This window comes from Salvelinus alpinus, chromosome 15, assembly GCF_045679555.1.
Source record: "Salvelinus alpinus chromosome 15, SLU_Salpinus.1, whole genome shotgun sequence".
NCBI classification, from domain to species: Eukaryota; Metazoa; Chordata; class Actinopteri; order Salmoniformes; family Salmonidae; genus Salvelinus; species Salvelinus alpinus.
This window is the reverse complement of record NC_092100.1, coordinates 54,429,086-54,448,543: the sequence shown is the minus strand read 5'-3', so window position 1 is coordinate 54,448,543 and position 19,458 is coordinate 54,429,086. Positions and strand designations below refer to the sequence as shown.

Here is a 19,458-nt window from a genome sequence, read left to right as displayed (position 1 = left end):
AGGAGATTTGTGCTGCGTGTACCGTTTTGGGAGAGGCTATCTAAATTATAATCTCTGTTTACTGCCTTATACCAAAATACATTCTCTGAGGTATTTCAGCATGCTTACTTTTCCAGTCCAATTACTGGGCTAAATGAACCGGTGATTTTCTCCATAGATGCCAGCTGCAGTGTAAACGTTTTTTTCACTCTGACAGAAAACAGTTTGCTCTGTTTGGTAGGCCTACTGTCTGACTCTCATGAGGACGCATAGAGTCAGTGATGTGGAACCACTGGAGCGTCAACGTGCGGAACCGAGGGCTTTACACAAACACTTGTTTCTCAACGTCTTCTCTTGACTGATGTCAGCAGCTCATCCTGTTGTTCTTGTACGCATTGTTTTATTGAGTTTGTTTATTAGGAATCGATAAGATGTCTGTGGTTGTGGTGATCAGCTTGTTAGTCGTATTGCAATGGTCTTAGCACCGCTGCAGGGTAAAGTTTCAGATATAGGATCAGTCTTAACCCAAACCAGTGTAGTGGGGAAATGCGTAACTGACCCAAGATCAGCCTTGATGGGCAACTTTACCCTACACCCTCAGCACCATCTACTGTGTTTCTAGGAACATGACATCACGCATGCTCATGTGACTCAGGGAGTGGCCATGGGGTACCCAGGTGCTGTCCCCCTCATGTCATGTTTATGGCCACTGAACAAAACCTGCTTTAACCCACAAATCTCCACAACTCCCAAAAGATCCCCCTCAATTCCCAGCAACTCTTCGGCCCTTCTTTGGACACTGTGTTAACAAACCTCCAGACGAGCTTCAATGCCATATAACACTCCTTCCGTGGCCTCCAACTGCTCTTAATTGCTAACAAAACAAAACGCATGCTCTTCAACCGGTTGTTGCCCACAACCGCCCGCCCGACCAGCATCACTACTCTGGACGGTTCTGACTTAGAATATGTGGACAACTATAAATACCTAGGTGTCTGGTTAGACTGTAAACTCTCCTTCCAGACTCATATTAAGCATCTCCAATCCAAAATTAAATCTAGAATCGGCATCCTATTTCACAACAAAGCCTCCATCACTCATGCTGCCAAACATACCCTCGTAAAACGGACTATCCTACCGATCCTTGACTTCGGCGATGTCATTTACAAAATAGCCTTCAACACTCTACTCAGCAAACTGGATGTAGTCTATCACAGTGCCATCTGTTTTGTCACCAAAGCCCCATATACTACCCGCCACTGCGACCTGTGTGCTCTCGTTGGCTGGCCCTCACTACATATTCGTTGCCAAACCCACTGGCTCCAGGTCATCTATAAGTCTTTGCTAGGTAAAGCTCCGCCTTATCTCAGCTCACTGGTGCGGCAGGGTAGCCTAGTGGTTAGAGTGTTGGACTAGTAAACAGAAAGTTGCAAGTTCAAATCCCTGAAGTTGCAAGTTCAAATCCCTTTACCTGACAAGGTAAAAATCTGTTCTGCCCCTGAATAAAGCAGTTTAACCCACTGTTCCTAGGCTGTCATTGAAAATAAGAATTTGTTCTTTACTGACTTGCCTAGTTAAATAAAGGAAAGACTGGTCACCTTAGCAACACCCACCCGTAGCACGGACTCCAGCATGTATATTTCAATGGTCATCCCCAAAGACAACACCTGCTTTGGCCGCCTTTCCTTCCTCTGCTGCCAATGACTGGAACGAATTGCAAAAATCACTGAAGTTGGAGACTTATATCTCCCTCACTAACTTTAAGCATCAGCTGTCAGAGCAGTTTACCGATCGCGGTAGCTGTACACAGCCCATCTGTAAATAGCCCATCCAACCAACCAACTACCTACCTCATCCCCATATTTGTTTTTGTTTTTCTGCTCTTTTGCACACCAGTATTTCTACTTGCACATCCTCATCTGCACATCTATCACTCCAGTGTTAATTGCTAAATTGTAATTACTTCGCCACTATGGCCTATTTATTGCCTTACCTCCTTACTTCACTTGCACAGATTTTTCTATTGTGTTATTGACGTTTGTATGTTCGTACGTTTGTTGATCCCATGTGTAACTCTGTGTTGTTGTTTATGTCACACTGCTTTGCTTTATCCCGGCCAGGTCGCAGTTGTAAATGAGAACTTGTTCTCAACTGCCCTACCTGGTTAAATAAAGGTGAAAATAAAAATGTAACAAATAAAACTCAGAGGAAAGACCTCACATACTGCAGGCAGCCCATTAACTCATAACCACTGGCATCATCCATTCCCTAACAGTTTTCCTATTTGTTTCCCCTTATTGCTTATGTGAAATATTGAAATGAGATTGGTATGACGCACATAATAAACTAATAGACATAAATCCTCTTAGACATGGCTTTACACCAATGAGTCAATGGCTTTGGTCGTCTACTAATATGTTAAAATAACACACAACACTTCTAGTATAATACCGCCCTGCTTATAGTGAGGTATTATCTGATTAACCACATGACAAAACTGACAAGCCAACTGCCTAATGGGTCTGTGTCTGACAAACCTCTCCTGTCCTCTGTAGCTTTTGTCTTTACATGAATTCAGTAAACAGTGTTACAGTAACTTTAACTTCCACTGTTTTTTACACGAAGGAAAAGCCCTACATCAACAGTAGTCACATAGTACTTTACAGTAACTGTTATCTTTCAGTGTCTTTACAGTAACTTTATTTCGAACTGTATTATCTCCTGTCCTGTACAGGTGAATGGAAAGGACCTCTCCAAGGCCAGTCATGACGAGGCAGTGGAGGCGTTCCGCTCTGCTAAGGACCCCATTGTGGTGCAGGTCCTCAGGAGGAACACTGCTGGCCGCGGCGGCCATGTTGGCTCCACTCAGGAAGTGGGCGTGGTGGACGTGGTGGACATGTGCACGCAGACAGACATCACCTTCGAACATATCATGGCCCTGGCCAAACTCCGAGCCACCACTCCTCCCGTGCCTGACATCTGCCCCTTCCTGCTGTCTGACAGGTAAGATCTGATCTGGGCCTTTGTTCATAAAGCGTCTCAAAGTAGGAATGGTGATCTAGGATCAGGTCCCCAGTATCCATGTTATCTTTTTCTTTATGACAATAAAAGCTCAACTGATCCTAGATCAGCTCACATATGGCCCTTCTGTGTGACAGGTAGACTAGCTCTGATCCGAGCGACTATAAATAAATAATGTAGTACTTTAGCTAAGAAGACTACAAACATAAATCCACCTGAGATTGGGGTTTCATTGTTTATTCACACAGTGCAATAATATTTCAAGGCTTGAAGCTTAATTGCAATGCCAAAGAGACCAAGTTCTTGTTGGCTGTCAGAAAATCCAGTCTTACAACATCTATACTCGAGGTAGACCCTCACAATGTAGAGGGTTTCAAGTGTCAACTGGGGGTTTCCTTGAAGACAACAAAATGAAATGGTTTCAGTCTTTTCTCTTTCCTTTTGTTTTTCTTCATATTGTATTCATCTCTAAGGGGAGGAAAACTAAGATCAAGATAAAGTTTAGCATGAAGAATGTCTTTATTTCTTCTTTCGGGACTGAGACGGTGAAATATAAGCTGTCCGGGGGCTTCTCTACACGACGCTGAGAAGTTAATTGCGAACTCTGTGAACGAGGGATACGGTATATTAAGTTGCTAATTAATTCCAACAACATCCCATGGACAATCAATTGTCTTGGATTCAAGTATCCAATGTCTGTTAAAGGTACATTACATTAACCAAGTATCCAATGTCAGGTGGAGGTACATTCAATTAACCAAGTATCCAATGATAGTTGGAGTTGCATGTAGCGCTGTTGCGGTGACTGTATTCCCGCCACACCGGCGGTTACAAGTCATGAAGGCAGTCAAATTCCACGTCACGGTAATTAGGCTTCTCCAAGCTCTGATGCTGCTCATGGTCATTAGTAGCGTACCAAACTTGCTAACTGCCTGGCACTCAGCTCTCTATTGTCCCTTTAATCACTCTGACATCAATGCAAATATAATCGAAAATCGAATCAAACACTCATGAGCTCATGTTGGCTATAGGCTATGCAATTGCATGAGAAAACAGAGTGATGACCTCTATTAAAAAGAGGAGGATCCCATCGGCTTTCTACAGGCTAAGCCTACTATATTTTTTCTCAACTTTCCTAATATTAAGCACATTGCTCATCTTTATAACAGGAATATAGCCTAGCTGGCTGGCTAGGAGCCCATAGGCCTATATGTTTTGATCACAACTAAAGGCGGCCAAAAACCTTTTTAAAGTGAAGCACATTGATCCGCTTTACAAGGGATTTAGAGCCTAACTGGCATACATAAGCATTGCGTGAGTTTCAAGTTTGGGGAAGATAATTTTCGCCCCAAAAATGCACCTTTATAATAAAAGCATTACATGCATAATCACATGTGTGCTCACTTTTGATAATGGTGTTTTTTCCTTCTAATGGACATTCCCACTTATAGCCTACTGCCATGTGGGCATTGCTGCGCTGATAATGTGAAGAAATAGCCATATAGTTTATTAACATTTTAAGCTAAACGTTGTGTAAAAAATATTTTTGGGATGCTAGTGGCTGTATTAATTTCGGATCTATTGCATCCCACAACTGTCCCAGACTATGTTTGGAATATTTATTTATTTCTCGCACAGAATAGAATAAGTCAACTTTTGTACTATGGGGGATAGTAGATTGACATAGGCTAGTGCTTTTGCTGTTCGTTAGGCCTAATCATCTTGTTGGCTGACAAAAAGTAATTGTGGACAGTTCTTCCAATATCTTCAATATGCATCTCGGAATTAGATAAAGAAGAACGCAGTTGCGTCCCCGATGTGTCTGTCTTCACTTGTAGCCTGTGATTAAGACCCGATCATGTGATGTAGAGGGTGCAGCATTCAGGGAAAAGGGCACAACAAAGGCATGGATTTTTTATGGTGCATTATGGCCACAAAGGGGATATGGTGAAATTCGAGGCATTATCAAGCGCTTGTAAAATTGGGAATGACAGACTAATGAAGTGTGTACAGCCTGCGCAAAAAAAACAAAGCAGAGCTCATGCCTTTCAAGCAACTTTTTTCAAATCATCATTAGAGTCGCATCATGCAGCGTGTAGAACAACAAAAGATACATTAATAACTCTAAATTAAGCATATAGGAGTACCTATTTCTTTGTTAACCGCTCAACACAGAATAGCCGCATGTGCGCACACCCTCAAATCGTTTGGAGAAAATATTTATATTTTATTCAGCTTTGTTCAATTGTATTCTTCATAGTATGAAACAATATAAAATAATGCCATGGAATTCTTAGCAAAACTTGTCTGCTGAATGAACTAGTGTAGCCCACAGCCATATGGCATAGCCAAATCAGGACCTAACTTAAGGACAACTCTGAGTATGCTATTTTGTTCTTCTGAAATGGACTACATTTTCTTCAGATCATGCTTCTTTAGACCTGTCTAAAATAAATAATGGATTTATTGTGGCTATATTACACAGATTTATATATATATTTAAATGTAGATGTTCCAAAGGTCTGCAATAGTGTGGAAGCCAGGAGATGCTAAATATGTTTATGTTCATTAACGGTCAATAACCGTGAGACCAACAGCTTTTTGCTTGACAATTACTAGCTGACAAAATTTTGTGACCGCCACAGCCCTAGTTACATGAAGTGCTTAGTCTTTAGAGATTAGATTTTTTTTTATACTAGTCTGTAATAAAAGACTATCACATGGTTTCAGAAAGAAACGTGGTCTTACGCTTTGAGCAATCTACATGTGTCACTGCTGTACATCAACCCACAACATGACCAGACCCAACCCTTTAAACCTGACGAGATCCAACCCTTTGTTCCTTCATAATATAAGACATTTTCTCCATAACTCAGTAGCACCACGACCCACAGGGCCTGCTTGTAATAATTGGTGCTGCTTGGCATAGCCATTTGGTTTCATGGAAGGTTTACAAGGTGATTAAACAGAATGGGCTAATAAAACCAGGCAATACAGTGCAACATTCATTCACAGCCTAGTTATAGCCCCGGGCTAGACTCCTAAATGTAATCAATGTGACCCATAAAAGAGACATTTTCTCCTCCTCATCTGCGATCAGGTGCAGACGCCAAGATTACGGCACATTTTATAGACACAACAAATGTTTGTTTCCCCGGGTTTTGAACGTGGGCAGTAAAGCTGTGTGATTGTGTTCAATGTGCACACACACACACACGCAAACAAACACACACGGCCAACAATGTTACGATGTGCTGCAATATTGTAGTGCCAGAGGATAAAACATTTTGACGTTTACAAGGCTCATTTTGTCACCAGAAGATTGTTTTGGGACAGAATAACACGTGTTTGTGTGTACTCACAGACGCAATGAAATTGAATTTATAATGGAAATAAATTCAATATGCTCAACAGTGTGCAAAAGTGAATGCTTCATGTCAAAGATAGCGTGTGTGGTATTTGATAGCACTCATTATGATCTAAAATTACCCTTACAAACCCCCAAAGCAAAGCTGTTTTGCTCTGTGCATGAGATACATAAAGTAAAATATTCACTGTGAGAGAGAGAGAGAGAGAGAGAGAGAGAGAGAGAGAGAGAGAGAGAGAGAGAGAGAGAGAGAGAGAGAGAGAGAGAGAGAGAGAGAGAGAGAGAGAGAGAGAGAGAGAGAGAGAGAGAGAGAGAGAGAGAGTATATATGCGTGCAACAGCACGCAGCATCATCCTAGACAGCACTGACATCCTTTCTTCCTCGCCTCCTAGCGGTCCCATGCAGGAAAAAGACTAAGAAAACTGTCACTTACAGTCAGTGTATGTAAGAGAGCGATTGTGTGAAAGAGAGAGAAACTCCCTCTCAGTAGCAGTGCATGGATAAAATCACTGGGGAAGCCAAGCCAGGAAAAAAGCCATGTTACAACATATGTTGTGATCAATGCCTTGTTTGACCTATAACCCATTTGTTCATACGCCACCGTGATATACAATAAGGCAATTTTTTATTTAACCTCTATTTAACTAGGCAAGTCCGTTAACAACAAATTCTTATTTACAATGACGGCCTACACCGGCCAAACCCGGACGACACTGGGCCAATTGTGCGCCGCCCTATGAGACTCCCAATCACGGCCGGTTGTGATACAGCCTGGATTTGAACCAGGGTGTCTGTAGTGACGCCTCTAGCACTGAGAAGCAGTGCCTTAGACTGCTGCGCCACTCGGGAGCCAGACAACAGTCACGCAGTTGTTTCATCACAAAACCAGAGAAAAACATTTGTCTGGTGAAGTCCACAAAGCATATATTGCGTAACAAACAGTTACATGACCTACGACATGGTTAAGCAAGTTAACGTTTTTGACGGTTTATTAAACAACTACTGATTTAGAACCACAGAGAGTTACAGCAAGTCAGCACAAAGAAAACAGGTGATATCCTCATGAAGCTGGTTGAGAGAATGCCAAGAGTGTTGCAAAGCTGTCATCAAGGCAAAGGGTGGCTACTTTGAAGAATTTAAAATACAAAATATATTTGGATTTGTTTAACACTTTGTTGGTTACTACATGATTCCATATGCGTTACTAGATAGTTTTAATGTATTCACTATTATTGTACAATGTAGAACATAGTTTTGTTTTTAAATAAGAAAAACCCTTGAATGAGTAGGTGTGTCTAAACGTTTGACTGGTACTGTATATATACATTATTCTGGGGAAGCCTTCCCTTGGCATCCGAATACATGCCACTGCTCCCTCTTAACTCATTTCTCGTTCTCTCGTTCTCTTTCTGTCTCCTTCCTATTTCTCTCTCTCCTTCTCTCTTTTTCCCCCTGACAGCTGTCACTCTCTCCACACCATGGAACAGGATTACTATGAGGGGAGAGCTGATGGAGGGAGGACAGAGGAGTTTGAGTATGAGGTAAGACTTGATTACACCTCCTGTCGTAGTTGTGAACAACGTTTGACAAACAAACAGAACACACACACACACACCAACCCCCACCCCCCTCCCCCCCACCCCCAAACACACACACCACATCTCATAACGGGGCTTTAGCAATAAGGGAAGGGCTCAGTTGTAATTGACTCCCTAGGGGAATGTGGTGACAGATAGATGATAGGTCACACTACACACGACAGACAGCTCAGGATATCTACAGGACCTTTTACAGCCACAGACGCTGCCAATAATGATGTACTACGAGATCTTCACGAGGGAATATTTCTAATATGTCATTGGTTATAACTCACTGAAAGTGTAGCAACCTCACACCCTTAACTTTGTCCTATTTGAGGCATCAGAGTGAAAAAAAGGTATCTGTCCTATAAAATACTGAGGGCTCTATTTTTGTCTGGCGTTAAGGCGGCGCTAGTGTCAAACGTACGGTCTTTGGAAATTTCAACTTGTAAAAGCCAGCGCTCTGATATTTTCCAAACCTGGCCCCAGGGTTGGTAATTTACCTGTCTTATGCCATCTTGTTTGCACTGAGGTGGGAGGGGTGGAAATATTTGACGTCTGTCCTTAAAAAACACGCGACAACATGCCAATTTCAAATTTCTCAGAAGGATTCACCATCCATGGGTTTATGGTAGGAACGTGCATGGCTCAAAAGGAATGCAATTTTGTCTGCTATTTGTCTGCAAATATGATCTGTAAGATGGTTCCATGATGTTTATAAAATATTACATTTGTGAGCAGCGTAACGGTGAGTGGACATTCTACCTTTCTCTTTATATTGGATCTTTATCCAGCTCCTTTGAAAAGTGTGGATGTACGTAAAACCCCCCATAGTCTAAAATGCCTTGTCTGTATTATACGTCAACAGGAAGCAATTATGGTGCCTGTAACTGTATTTACACATAGTCATGGTTGGGGAGTAATGGATTACATGTAATATGTTACATGTAAGGGATTACATAAACCGGTAACTGTAATCTGTTACATTACCAGCAAAAATATTGTAATCAGATTACAGATACTTTTGAAAAACTAGATGGATTACAGATGGATTACATGTAATATGTTACATGTAAGGGATTACATAAAACGATGATAAAAAGAGGATTATTTTAAAATTCATTAAGGATGTTTACAAAAAATTTTTTTTACACTTCTCTGTTTTCTCAATGACATTCAAATCAGCATTGAAAAAAGGTGCACGTTTAAATTTGTTCCACCTGAGCGAGTCTGACCACAAGTCAGAGACTACAATGATGATACACCAAATGTTTTTGATGGATCGCGGGAAAAGAGCAGAAATAGACTTTTGTAGGCTACAGTCCAAGCTATGTCTTCCAATGGTGCGACTGCTGTCGGCATCCAAAGATTTTACAACTTGAATAAACGCTTGGAGGTAAGGATGACAGCAGTGGTGAAGTCTACGGCCATACGGATATCACTTATTATTGATGTGAATTTCACTGCTGCTCTCTCATCACTATTTGCACCTTAAGATTGTGGTTGTTGTGGATGGCTGTTCACAAATCTAAATGTGTATTTGAACCCAATAATGGTTGAATTCAAGAAGTTTAAGCTGCCTATCAATCATTGTTTTGACAGTTGACAGCCAGTGAAAAATGCACTCTTGCAACAGCTGCATAGTGCGGATCCCAGCCTATGGAATAACAGTGGGGCTTTTATTGCTCAATCTAATTCATGCTGATAAAAAAAAATCCATAGGCCTAATGGACACATGCTCAAACTCGCACACTTTTGATTTAAAGGGGAAATCTATAGTTGCTTGATCCATTTTTGGATTTATAAATTACATTTCTTATAATCCTTCGGAAAGTATTCAGACCCCTTGACTTTTTCCACATTTTGTTACGTTACAGCCGTATCTAAAATTGATTATAGAAAAATAATTCCTCAGCAATCTACACCCAATACCCCATAATGACAAAGCGAAAACAGGTTTTTAGAAATTTTTGCAAAAGTATTCAGACCCTTTGCTATGAGACACGAAATTGAGCTCAGGTGCATCCTGTTTCCATTGATCATCCTTGAGAATTTCTACAACTTGATTGGAGTCCACCTGTGATAAATTCAATTGATTGGACATGATTTGGAAAGGCACACACCTGTCTATATAAGGTCCCACAGTTGACAGTGCATGTCAGAGCAAAAACCAAGCCATGAGGTCGAAAGAATTGCCCGTATACCTCCGAGACAGGATTGTGTCGATGCACAGATCTGGGGAAGGGTACCAAAACATTCATTTAGGATTGAAGGTCCCCAAGAACACAGTGGCTCCATCATTCTTAAATGGAAGAAGTTTGGAACCACCAAGACTCTTCCTAGAGCTGGCCGCCCGTCCAAACTGAGCAATCAGGGGAGAAGGGCCTTGGTCAGGGAGGTGACAAAGAACCCAATGGTCACTGACAGACCTCTATAGTTCCTCTGTGGCGATGGGAGAACCTTACAGAAGGACAACCATCTCTGCAGCATTCCACCAATCAGGCCTTTATGGTAGAGTGGCAGGAACCACTCCTCAGTAAAAGGCACATGACAGCCCGCTTGGAGTTTGCCAAAAGGCACCAAAAAAAAAGACTCTCAGATCATGAGAAACAAGATTGTCTGGTCTGAAGAAACTCTTTGTCCTGAATGCCAAGTGTCACGTAGCCAAGACTACGCAGGAGTGGCTTCGGGACTAGTCCCTGAATGTCCTTGAGTGCCCCAGCTAGAGCCCGGACTTGAACCCATCGAACATCTCTGGAGAGACTTGAAAATATCTGTGCAGCAACGCTCCCCATCCAACCTGACAGAGCTTGAGAGGATCTGCAGAGAAGAATGGGAGGAACTCCACAAATACAGGTGTGCCAAGCTTTTAGTGTCATACCCAAGAAGACTCGAGGCTGTAATCGCTGCCAAAAGGGCTTCAACAAAGTACTGAGTAAAGGGACTGAATACTTATTTAAATGTGATATTTCCGGTTTTTGTCTAAAATAAATTAGCAAAAATGTCTAAAAACCTGTTTTTACTTTATCATTATGGGGTATTGTGTGTAGATTGATGAGGGGAAAAAACAATTTAATCATTTTTAGAATAAGGCTGTAACGTAAAAGAAATGTGGAAAAAGTCAAGGGGTCTGAATACTTTCCGAATCCATTAATTCTTGAAGATTATAAACTGGGCGGTTCAAGCCCTGAATGCTGATTGGCTGACAGCCAAGGTATATCAGACCGTAAACCACAGTTATGACAAAACATATATTTTTACTGCTCTAATTACATTGGTAACCAGTTTATAATAGCAACAGCAATACCACACCTCCTCAGGCCTTATTGCTTAAGTATAACTTATAAATGCCTCATGAGCTTAGTTCAACTGTCACACTCCATGAGAACCCAAAATATCAGCTTGTTTTGCTTCAATGTTTGTAAACATTGTAAATGTAAACAAATACTGTATAGCCCCATAACATGATTTAAACAATACTTTTTGGCATCATGGATGGTCAGTCCTTGCGTCCATATCTCTGTCTATTAATCTGAGAGTGGTTACATTTCTCCAGGCCCATCCCTCAGCTTTTTACCAAAACAGAGGCGGGGTGTCCGTTTTGTTATTGTTTAATCTGTGGATCTACCCTTTAAACAGCTGCATATTATCAAGATATCAAAGTGTCACCAACAAAAAGGTAAACAATAGGCCTATAGCAAATGCAGCACATGGCATTCATTTTTCACATGTAAATAGCACTTTTCAGTCGGGCTCAAAGCATGCCGTTCCATGAGCGCAGCATTTATTTTTCAACTCAAATCAATGAGACCAATCCTCCATGACAACAAAATCATTAAAAATCAGGTATAACAATTTGGCTAATCTAAATTTCCATATTTCCAAGTCCTATTCTTGAAGATCAAGGGGTATAACATTTATTGGAATGACTGGAATTCTGATACTTTGGTTTTTAATGTAAAGATATCATTTAAATCGTATTATTATATGTAGTAGAAAGCGATGGGTTAGAAGAAGCCTACATAACCAACCCATAAAGTAAAATGTAACATCCATATATGGCCAGCTATGTAAACTTTAACATTGATGTATCCTGCAATAGATGTCGTTCAATTGGTAACATACGTTTTTCGAATGCCTCTTAAAGGGAAAGTCATCTAAAAGTAACAGAATGTAATCAGATTACGTTACTGAGTTTGTGTAATCCAAAAGTTACGCTACCGATTACAGTTTTGGACAGGTAACTAGTAACTGTAACGGATTACATTTAGAAAGTAACCTACCCAACCCTGCACATAGCCTATTTAAAACAAGTTGTTGTTTTGTTTTTATTATAATTATACACAGTCTTTTTAGGCCTTATCAATAGCCTTGTGAATGTAATCTTGCTTATTGACTACGTTTGGCATGTCCATGTCCTGACTACAATTAACAGTAGGCCTATCTCTTATATCAGTGTGAATGCTATAGCCTATGTTTAACAATGTTTTTCCATATTGAAGCAATGCAATTAGATCAATGGGAACTGCAAATATGTTAAATATTCAGCAAATATGGGGCAGGCTATTTAAAGGGATACTTCAGGATTTTGGCAATGGCTTTTTGAAGGACGTTGCTAACTAGCGTTAGTGCAATGACTGGAAGTCTATGTTAACTGCTAGCATGCTAGTAGATACAATATACTTCCAGTCATTGTGCTAACGCTAGTCAGCATTGGCTCGCGAAACTACGTTTGAACTTCTTGCGTACTGAATGCCGACATAAAACATTTATCCATGAGTTCATCTGACTCCGTGGAAGTAGACAAAGGGCTTTATTGCCAAAACCCTGAAGTATCCCTTTAACGAACCAGGCTATAATGGACTAACATTCTAATTGGAGTTGATGAGAACACAATATACAAAAGACCGTAAATACACAACTTGAAGCAACCACATATTTAGCCAAGGAGCACGTTCTGATTGGCCAGTGAGGGACCAAGCCTCGACTCACTCACAACTTATTTATTTATCAAAACCCAGCCCTTTCCCGGTTGTGAAAATAGCTCAAATATTTTGGACTCACCCCTGAACCTATAACACTACCGCGGGATTTACCACTGCGTTAGGTTTGTTCAAATAAAGCCCCGAGCGTAACAAGCTTCCGTTTTTCCCCCCATAAATACAGCAAGGTGTCAAGTCAAACCAATCCTCCTCTTCCATCTTTGTTTGTGCTGAACTAACCCATAGGTGCATGGGCACACTCCTGGGTTAGTTTGACAGCTGATGATTTAAGCCTATAATTTATACACACACGCAGATACACACACGCGCACACACACAGACACTGATCTAGATGCAGATGAGACGGGAGGCGATGATAAACTGGCTTCATGTCGACACTTGGCTGTCTCAATCCACCAGGCCCCCACTTCTCCTCTCATCTTCCTCCTGTACTAATATTCTTTATTTCCACATCATTGAGGACCAGGTAAACTGTGCTGCCAGTCTGGCTTTGCTTTCAGTGATGTATGATGATTACATTTTCTCTTTTGTTTCATTTGAATTTGTTTCGAAAGCTTCCTTCCTTCCACCCACTGAGCTCGAGTTATTTCTCACCCTTCTTCTCTAAAGAGATTTGCTCATCCACTTGTGTCGCCTCTTGCTTCAGCCGTGGCATTAGAGTCAACGCAAATATAATATATTAAGCCTCTTTTCTTTATGCCTCATTTCTATTAACAAATCCTATTATATTGTGTGTGCTTTGCAGCCTGCCTGCACCCTTTTTTATTTTATGCTTTGGGAGCAGGTATATTCCACGCTAACCCGCCTTCACTTAACGTGCGTCAATAGTTCAGAGCTGAATGCCTCTATTTCAGAGTGAGGTTTATTCGTTCATTTATCAAAATGAGAGAGAGATTTCTGAAATTACCTCAGTCTGATGAAAAATCATAATGTGGGCACCCTGCCATTACCTCACAGCGGAAATATAATATAGGTAATGAAATGTTGGCTCACCATTTCATTAAGCAAGGACATTGATGATTTCCTTCAGTACAAAGGCTTGAGCCGTGAGAGGCAAGGTGTTGGGTTAGGGAGAAAAAGAGCCATCGAAAGATTCATTATTAAAAACTCTTGTGCAGTATGTCTAGTATGTTAGCCTCCATGTTCTCTTTACACTGTATACAATCTGTATACTATTTATAACCCACGATAAGGACTTCATGGGAACAGGTGATGCCTTCTCAGAGAGTGGACATCTTCAAAATTGTGCTGCTTTTAAAATGTAATCTAAAAAAGGGATTACATTGATTTTTTCCCCCTACCGATCTATACAACTTACCCCACATTTTCAGAATGAAAGAAAAATAATAAATGAATAACTACAGGTCTGGGTCAAATCCAATGCAACACAACATCGAGGGAAACTCTCTGTATTTTCAAGTATTGTGGTCGCAGCGTGATGTGAGAGGAAAACCCACCCTAGAATTCTGAAGCGGGACAATTACAAAAATAAATACACCAGAGTGGCTTTCCTGTAGATGTTGAGTGTTCCTGAGTGGTCCAGTCTCAATCCCGACTTAAATTTGTTTGTAAATCAAAGACAAGGTTTGAATATTGATCCAGTCTGAAATACGTATAATGTTTCAAGCAGGCCCCCCTAGTCCCTGTGTCCAAGAACGCCAAGGTAACCTGTCTAAATGACCATCACCCCGTAGCACTCACATCTGTAGCCATGAAATGCTCTGAATGGCTGTCCATGGCTCACATCAACACCATCATCTCAGACACCCTGGACCCACTCCAATTTGCATACTGCCCCAACAGATCCACAAATTACGCAATCTCTATTTCCCTCCACACTGCCCTCTCCTACCTGGACAAGAGGAACACATACATGAGAATGCTGTTCTTTGACTACAGCTCAGCGTTCAACACCGTAGTACCCACAAAGCTAATCACTAGGCTCAGGACCCTGGGACTGAGCACCTCCCTCTGCAACTGGATCCTAGACTTCCTGAAGAGCCGGTGGTGAGTGTAGGCAACAACACATCCACCTCGCTGACCCTCAACATGGGGGCCCCTCAGGGGTGCGTGCTTAGTACCCTCCTGTACTCCCTGTTCACCCACAACTGCATGGCCGTGCAAGACTCTAACACCATCATTAAGTTTGCTGACGACACGACGGTGGTAGGCCAGATCACCAAGGACGATGAAACCGCCTATAGTGAGAAGGTCAGTGACCTGGCAGTGTGGTGGCAGGACACCAACATCTCCCTCAACGTCAGAAAGACAAGGTAGCTGATCATGGACCGCCCACATCAATGGGGCTATAGTGGAGCGGGTCGAGAGCTTGAAGTTGCTTCGTGTCCACATCACTAAAGAATTAACATGGTCTACACACCAACACGGTAGTAAAGGCACGACAATATTTCTTCCCCCTCAGGAGTCTGAAAATATTTGGCACGGACCCTCAGATCCTCAAAAAGTTCTACAGCTGCACCATTGAGAGCATCTTGACTGGCTGCATCACCGCTTGTTATGGCAACTGCTTGGCATCCGAACGTAAGGCAGTACAGATGGTAGTGTGTGCACCCAGTACATCACTGGGGCCGAGCTCCCTGCCATCCAGGACCTCTATACCAGGCGATGTCAGAGAAAGGCCCTGGTACCACGGCAAGTGGTACCGATGCACCAAGTCTGGAACCAACAGGACCCTAAACAGCTTCGGATGGGTGGCAGGTAGCCCAGTGGTTAGAGCATTGGGCCTGTAACAAAAAAGGTTACTGGTTCGAATACCTGAGCAGACAAGGTGAAACATCTGTCAATGTGCCCTTGAGCAAGGCACTTAACCATCATTCGGTCCAGGGGCGCCATACTACTATGGCTGACCCTGTAAAACAACATTTCACCGCACCTATCTTTTGACTCTTCACATACTCTGCTGCTATTGTTTATTATCTATCCTGTTGCCTAGTCACTTTATCCCTACCTATACTGTATGTACATAGCTACCTCAATGACCTTGTAACCCTGGCAATCGACTCGTACTCCGTGTATATAGCCAAGTTATCGTTACTCATTGTGTATTTATTCCTCGTATTATAATTGTTTCTATATTTTTTTCTCTTTGTGTCATTGGGAAGGGCTCGTAAGTAAGCGTTTCACTGTTAGTCTAAATCTGTTGTGTACGAAGCATGTGACAAATACATTTTTATATTATTTGAATATTCCTGTCCATCAATGATTTCCAACCAAATTTACTGAGCTTGTGCAATTTTGACAAAAACAATTAATATACCATGTGTTGCCATAAGATTTGTTCAACGTTGGTAGAATCTTGTGTGTGAAGATATACGCAATCAAGACATTTCATTTATTTTTATTAGCTCTGAAAATGTTCTAAACTCAGCAAAAAAAAGATACGTCCTCTCACTGTCAACTGCGTTTATTTTCAGCAAACTTAACATGTGTAAATATTTGTATGAACATAACAAGATTCAACAACTGAGACAGATGTAAACTGAACAAGTTCCACAGACATGTGACTAACAGAAATGGAATAGTGTGTCCCTGAACAAAGGGGGGGTCAAAATCAAAAGTAACAGTCAGTATCTGGTGTGGCCACCAGCTGCATTAAGTAGTGTAGTGCATCTCCTCCTCGTGGACTGCACCAGATTTGCCAGTTCTTACTGTGAGATGTTACCCCACTCTTCCACCAAGGCACCTGCAAGTTCCCGGACATTTCTGGGGGCAATGGCCCAGCCCTCACCCTCCGATCCAACAGGTCCCAGACGTGCTCAATGGGATTGAGATCTGGGCTCTTCGCTGGCCATGGCAGAACACTGACATTCCTGTCTTGCAGGAAATCACGCAGGGAACGAGCAGTATGGCTGGTGGCATTGTCATGCTGGAGGGTCATGTCAGGATGAGCCTGCAGGAAGGGTACCACATGAGGGAGGAGGATGTCTTCCCTGTAACGCACAGCGTTGATATTGCTTGCAATGACAACAAGCTCAGTCCGATGATGCTGTGACACACCGTCCCAGACCACGACGGACCCTCCACCTACAAATTGATCCCGCTCCAGAGCACAGGCCTTGGTGTAACACTCATTCCTTCGACGAAAAATGCGAATCTGACTATCACCCCTGGTGTGCCCATAGGCAACGTTGTTTCCGGTGATGTCTGGTGAGGACTTGCCTTACAACAGGCCTACAAGCCCTCAGTCCAGCCTCTCTCAGCCTATTGCGGACAGTCTGAGCACTTTTTTATTTTTTTATTTTTATTTTACCTTTATTTAACCAGGTAGGCTAGTTGAGAACAAGTTCTCATTTGCAACTGCGACCTGGCCAAGATAAAGCATAGCAGTGTGAACAGACAACAACACAGAGTTACACATGGAGTAAACAATAAACAAGTCAATAACATGGTAGAAAAAAGAAAAAAAGAGAATCTATATACAATGTGTGCAAAAGGCATGAGGAGGTAGGCAATAAATCAGATAATTACAATTTAGCAGATTAACACTGGAGTGGTAAATCATCAGATGGTCATGTGCAAGTAGAGATACTGGTGTGCAAAAAAAAGCAGAAAAGGAAATAAAAGCAGTATGGGGGGGGTGAGGTAGGTAAATTGGGTGGGCTATATACCGATGGACTATGTACAGCTGCAGCGATCGGTTAGCTGCTCGGATAGCAGATGTTTAAAGTTGTTGAGGGAGATAAAAGTCTCCAACTTCAGAGATTTTTGCAATTCGTTCCAGTCGCAGGCAGCAGAGAACTGGAAGGAAAGGCGTCCAAATGAGGTTTTGGCTTTAGGGATGATCAGTGAGATACACCTGCTAGAGCGCGTGCTACGGGTGGGTGTAGCCATCGTGACCAGTGAACTGAGATAAGGCGGCACTTTACCTAGCATAGCCTTGTAGATGACCTGGAGCCAGTGGGTCCGACGGCGAACATGTAGCGAGGGCCAGCCGACTAGGGCATACAGGTCGCAGTGGTGGGTCGAATAAGGTGCTTTAGTAACAAAACGGATGGCACTGTGATAAACTGCATCCAGTTTGCTGAGTAGAGTATTGGAAGCCATTTTGTAGATGACATCGCCGAAGTCGAGGATCGGTAGGATAGTCAGTTTCACTAGGGTAAGTTTGGCGGCGTGAGTGAAGGAGGCTCTGTTGCGAAATAGAAAGCCGACTCTAGATCTGATTTTGGATTGGAGATGTGTGATATGAGTCTGGAAGGAGAGTTTGCAGTCTAGCCAGACACCTAGGTACTTATAGATGTCCACATATTCTAGGTCAGAACCGTCCAGGGTGGTGATGCAAGTCGGGCGTGCGGGTGCAGGCAGCGAACGGTTGAAGAGCATGCATTTGGTTTTACTAGCGTTTAAGAGCAGTTGGAGGCCACGGAAGGAGTGTTGAATGGCATTGAAGCTCGTTTGGAGGTTGGTTATCACAGTGTCCAAAGAAGGGCCAGAAGTATACAGAATGGTGTCGTCTGCGTAGAGGTGGATCAGGGAATCGCCCGCAGCAAGAGTAACATCATTGATATATACAGAGAAAAGAGTCGGCCCGAGAATTGAACCCTGTGGTACCCCCATAGAGACTGCCAGAGGACCGGACAGCATGCCTTCCGATTTGACGCACTGAACTCTGTCTGCAAAGTAGTTGGTGAACCAGGCAAGGCAGTCATTAGAAAAACCGAGGCTACTGAGTCTGCCGATAAGAATATGGTGATTGACAGAGTCGAAAGCCTTGGCCAGGTCGATGAAGACGGCAGCACAGTACTGTCTTTTATCGATGCCGGTTATGATATCATTTAGTACCTTGAGCGTGGCTGAAGTGCACCCGTGACCGGCTCGGAAACCGGATTGCACAGCGGAGAAGGTACGGTGGGATTCGAGATGGTCAGTGATCTGTTTGTTGACTTGGCTTTCGAAGACCTTAGATAGGCAGGGCAGGATGGATATAGGTCTGTAACAGCTTGGGTCCAGGGTGTCTCCCCCTTTGAAGAGGGGGATGACCGCGGCAGCTTTCCAATCCTTGGGGATCTCAGATGATACGAAGGAGAGGTTGAACAGGCTGGTAATAGGGGGTGCGACAATGGCGGCGGACAGTTTCAGAAATAGGGGGTCCAGATTGTCAAGCCCAGCTGATTTGTATGGGTCCAGGTTTTCCAGCTCTTTCAGAACATCTGCTATCTGGATTTGGGTAAAGGAGAAGCTGGGGAGGCTTGGGCGAGTAGCAGCGGGGGGGGGGGGGGGGGGCTGTTGGCCAAGGTTGGAGTCGCCAGGAGGAAGGCATGGCCAGCCATTGAGAAATGCTTGTTGAAGTCTTCGATCATCACGGATTTATCGGTGGTGACCGTGTTACCTAGCCTCAGTGCAGTGGGCAGCTGGGAGGAGGTGCTCTTGTTCTCCATGGACTTTACAGTATCCCAGAACTTTTTGGAGTTAGAGCTACAGGATGCAAATTTCTGCTTGAAAAAGCTGGCCTTTGCTTTCCTGACTGACTGCGTGTATTGGTTCCTGA

The 19,458-nt window shown here is 42.7% G+C and overlaps 1 protein-coding gene across 1 annotated transcript in view; it reads left to right on the top strand.

The window, feature by feature from the left end:
- Positions 1–19,458, top strand: part of LOC139540346 (PDZ domain-containing RING finger protein 4-like) — a 113,389-nt gene that overhangs the window by 45,471 nt on the left and 48,460 nt on the right. Inside the window, exons 2-3 of the mRNA XM_071344102.1 lie at positions 2,714–2,982; positions 7,827–7,908. Of these exons, the coding sequence (XP_071200203.1) occupies positions 2,714–2,982; positions 7,827–7,908 (351 nt within the window). The remainder of the gene's footprint in view (positions 1–2,713; positions 2,983–7,826; positions 7,909–19,458) is intronic.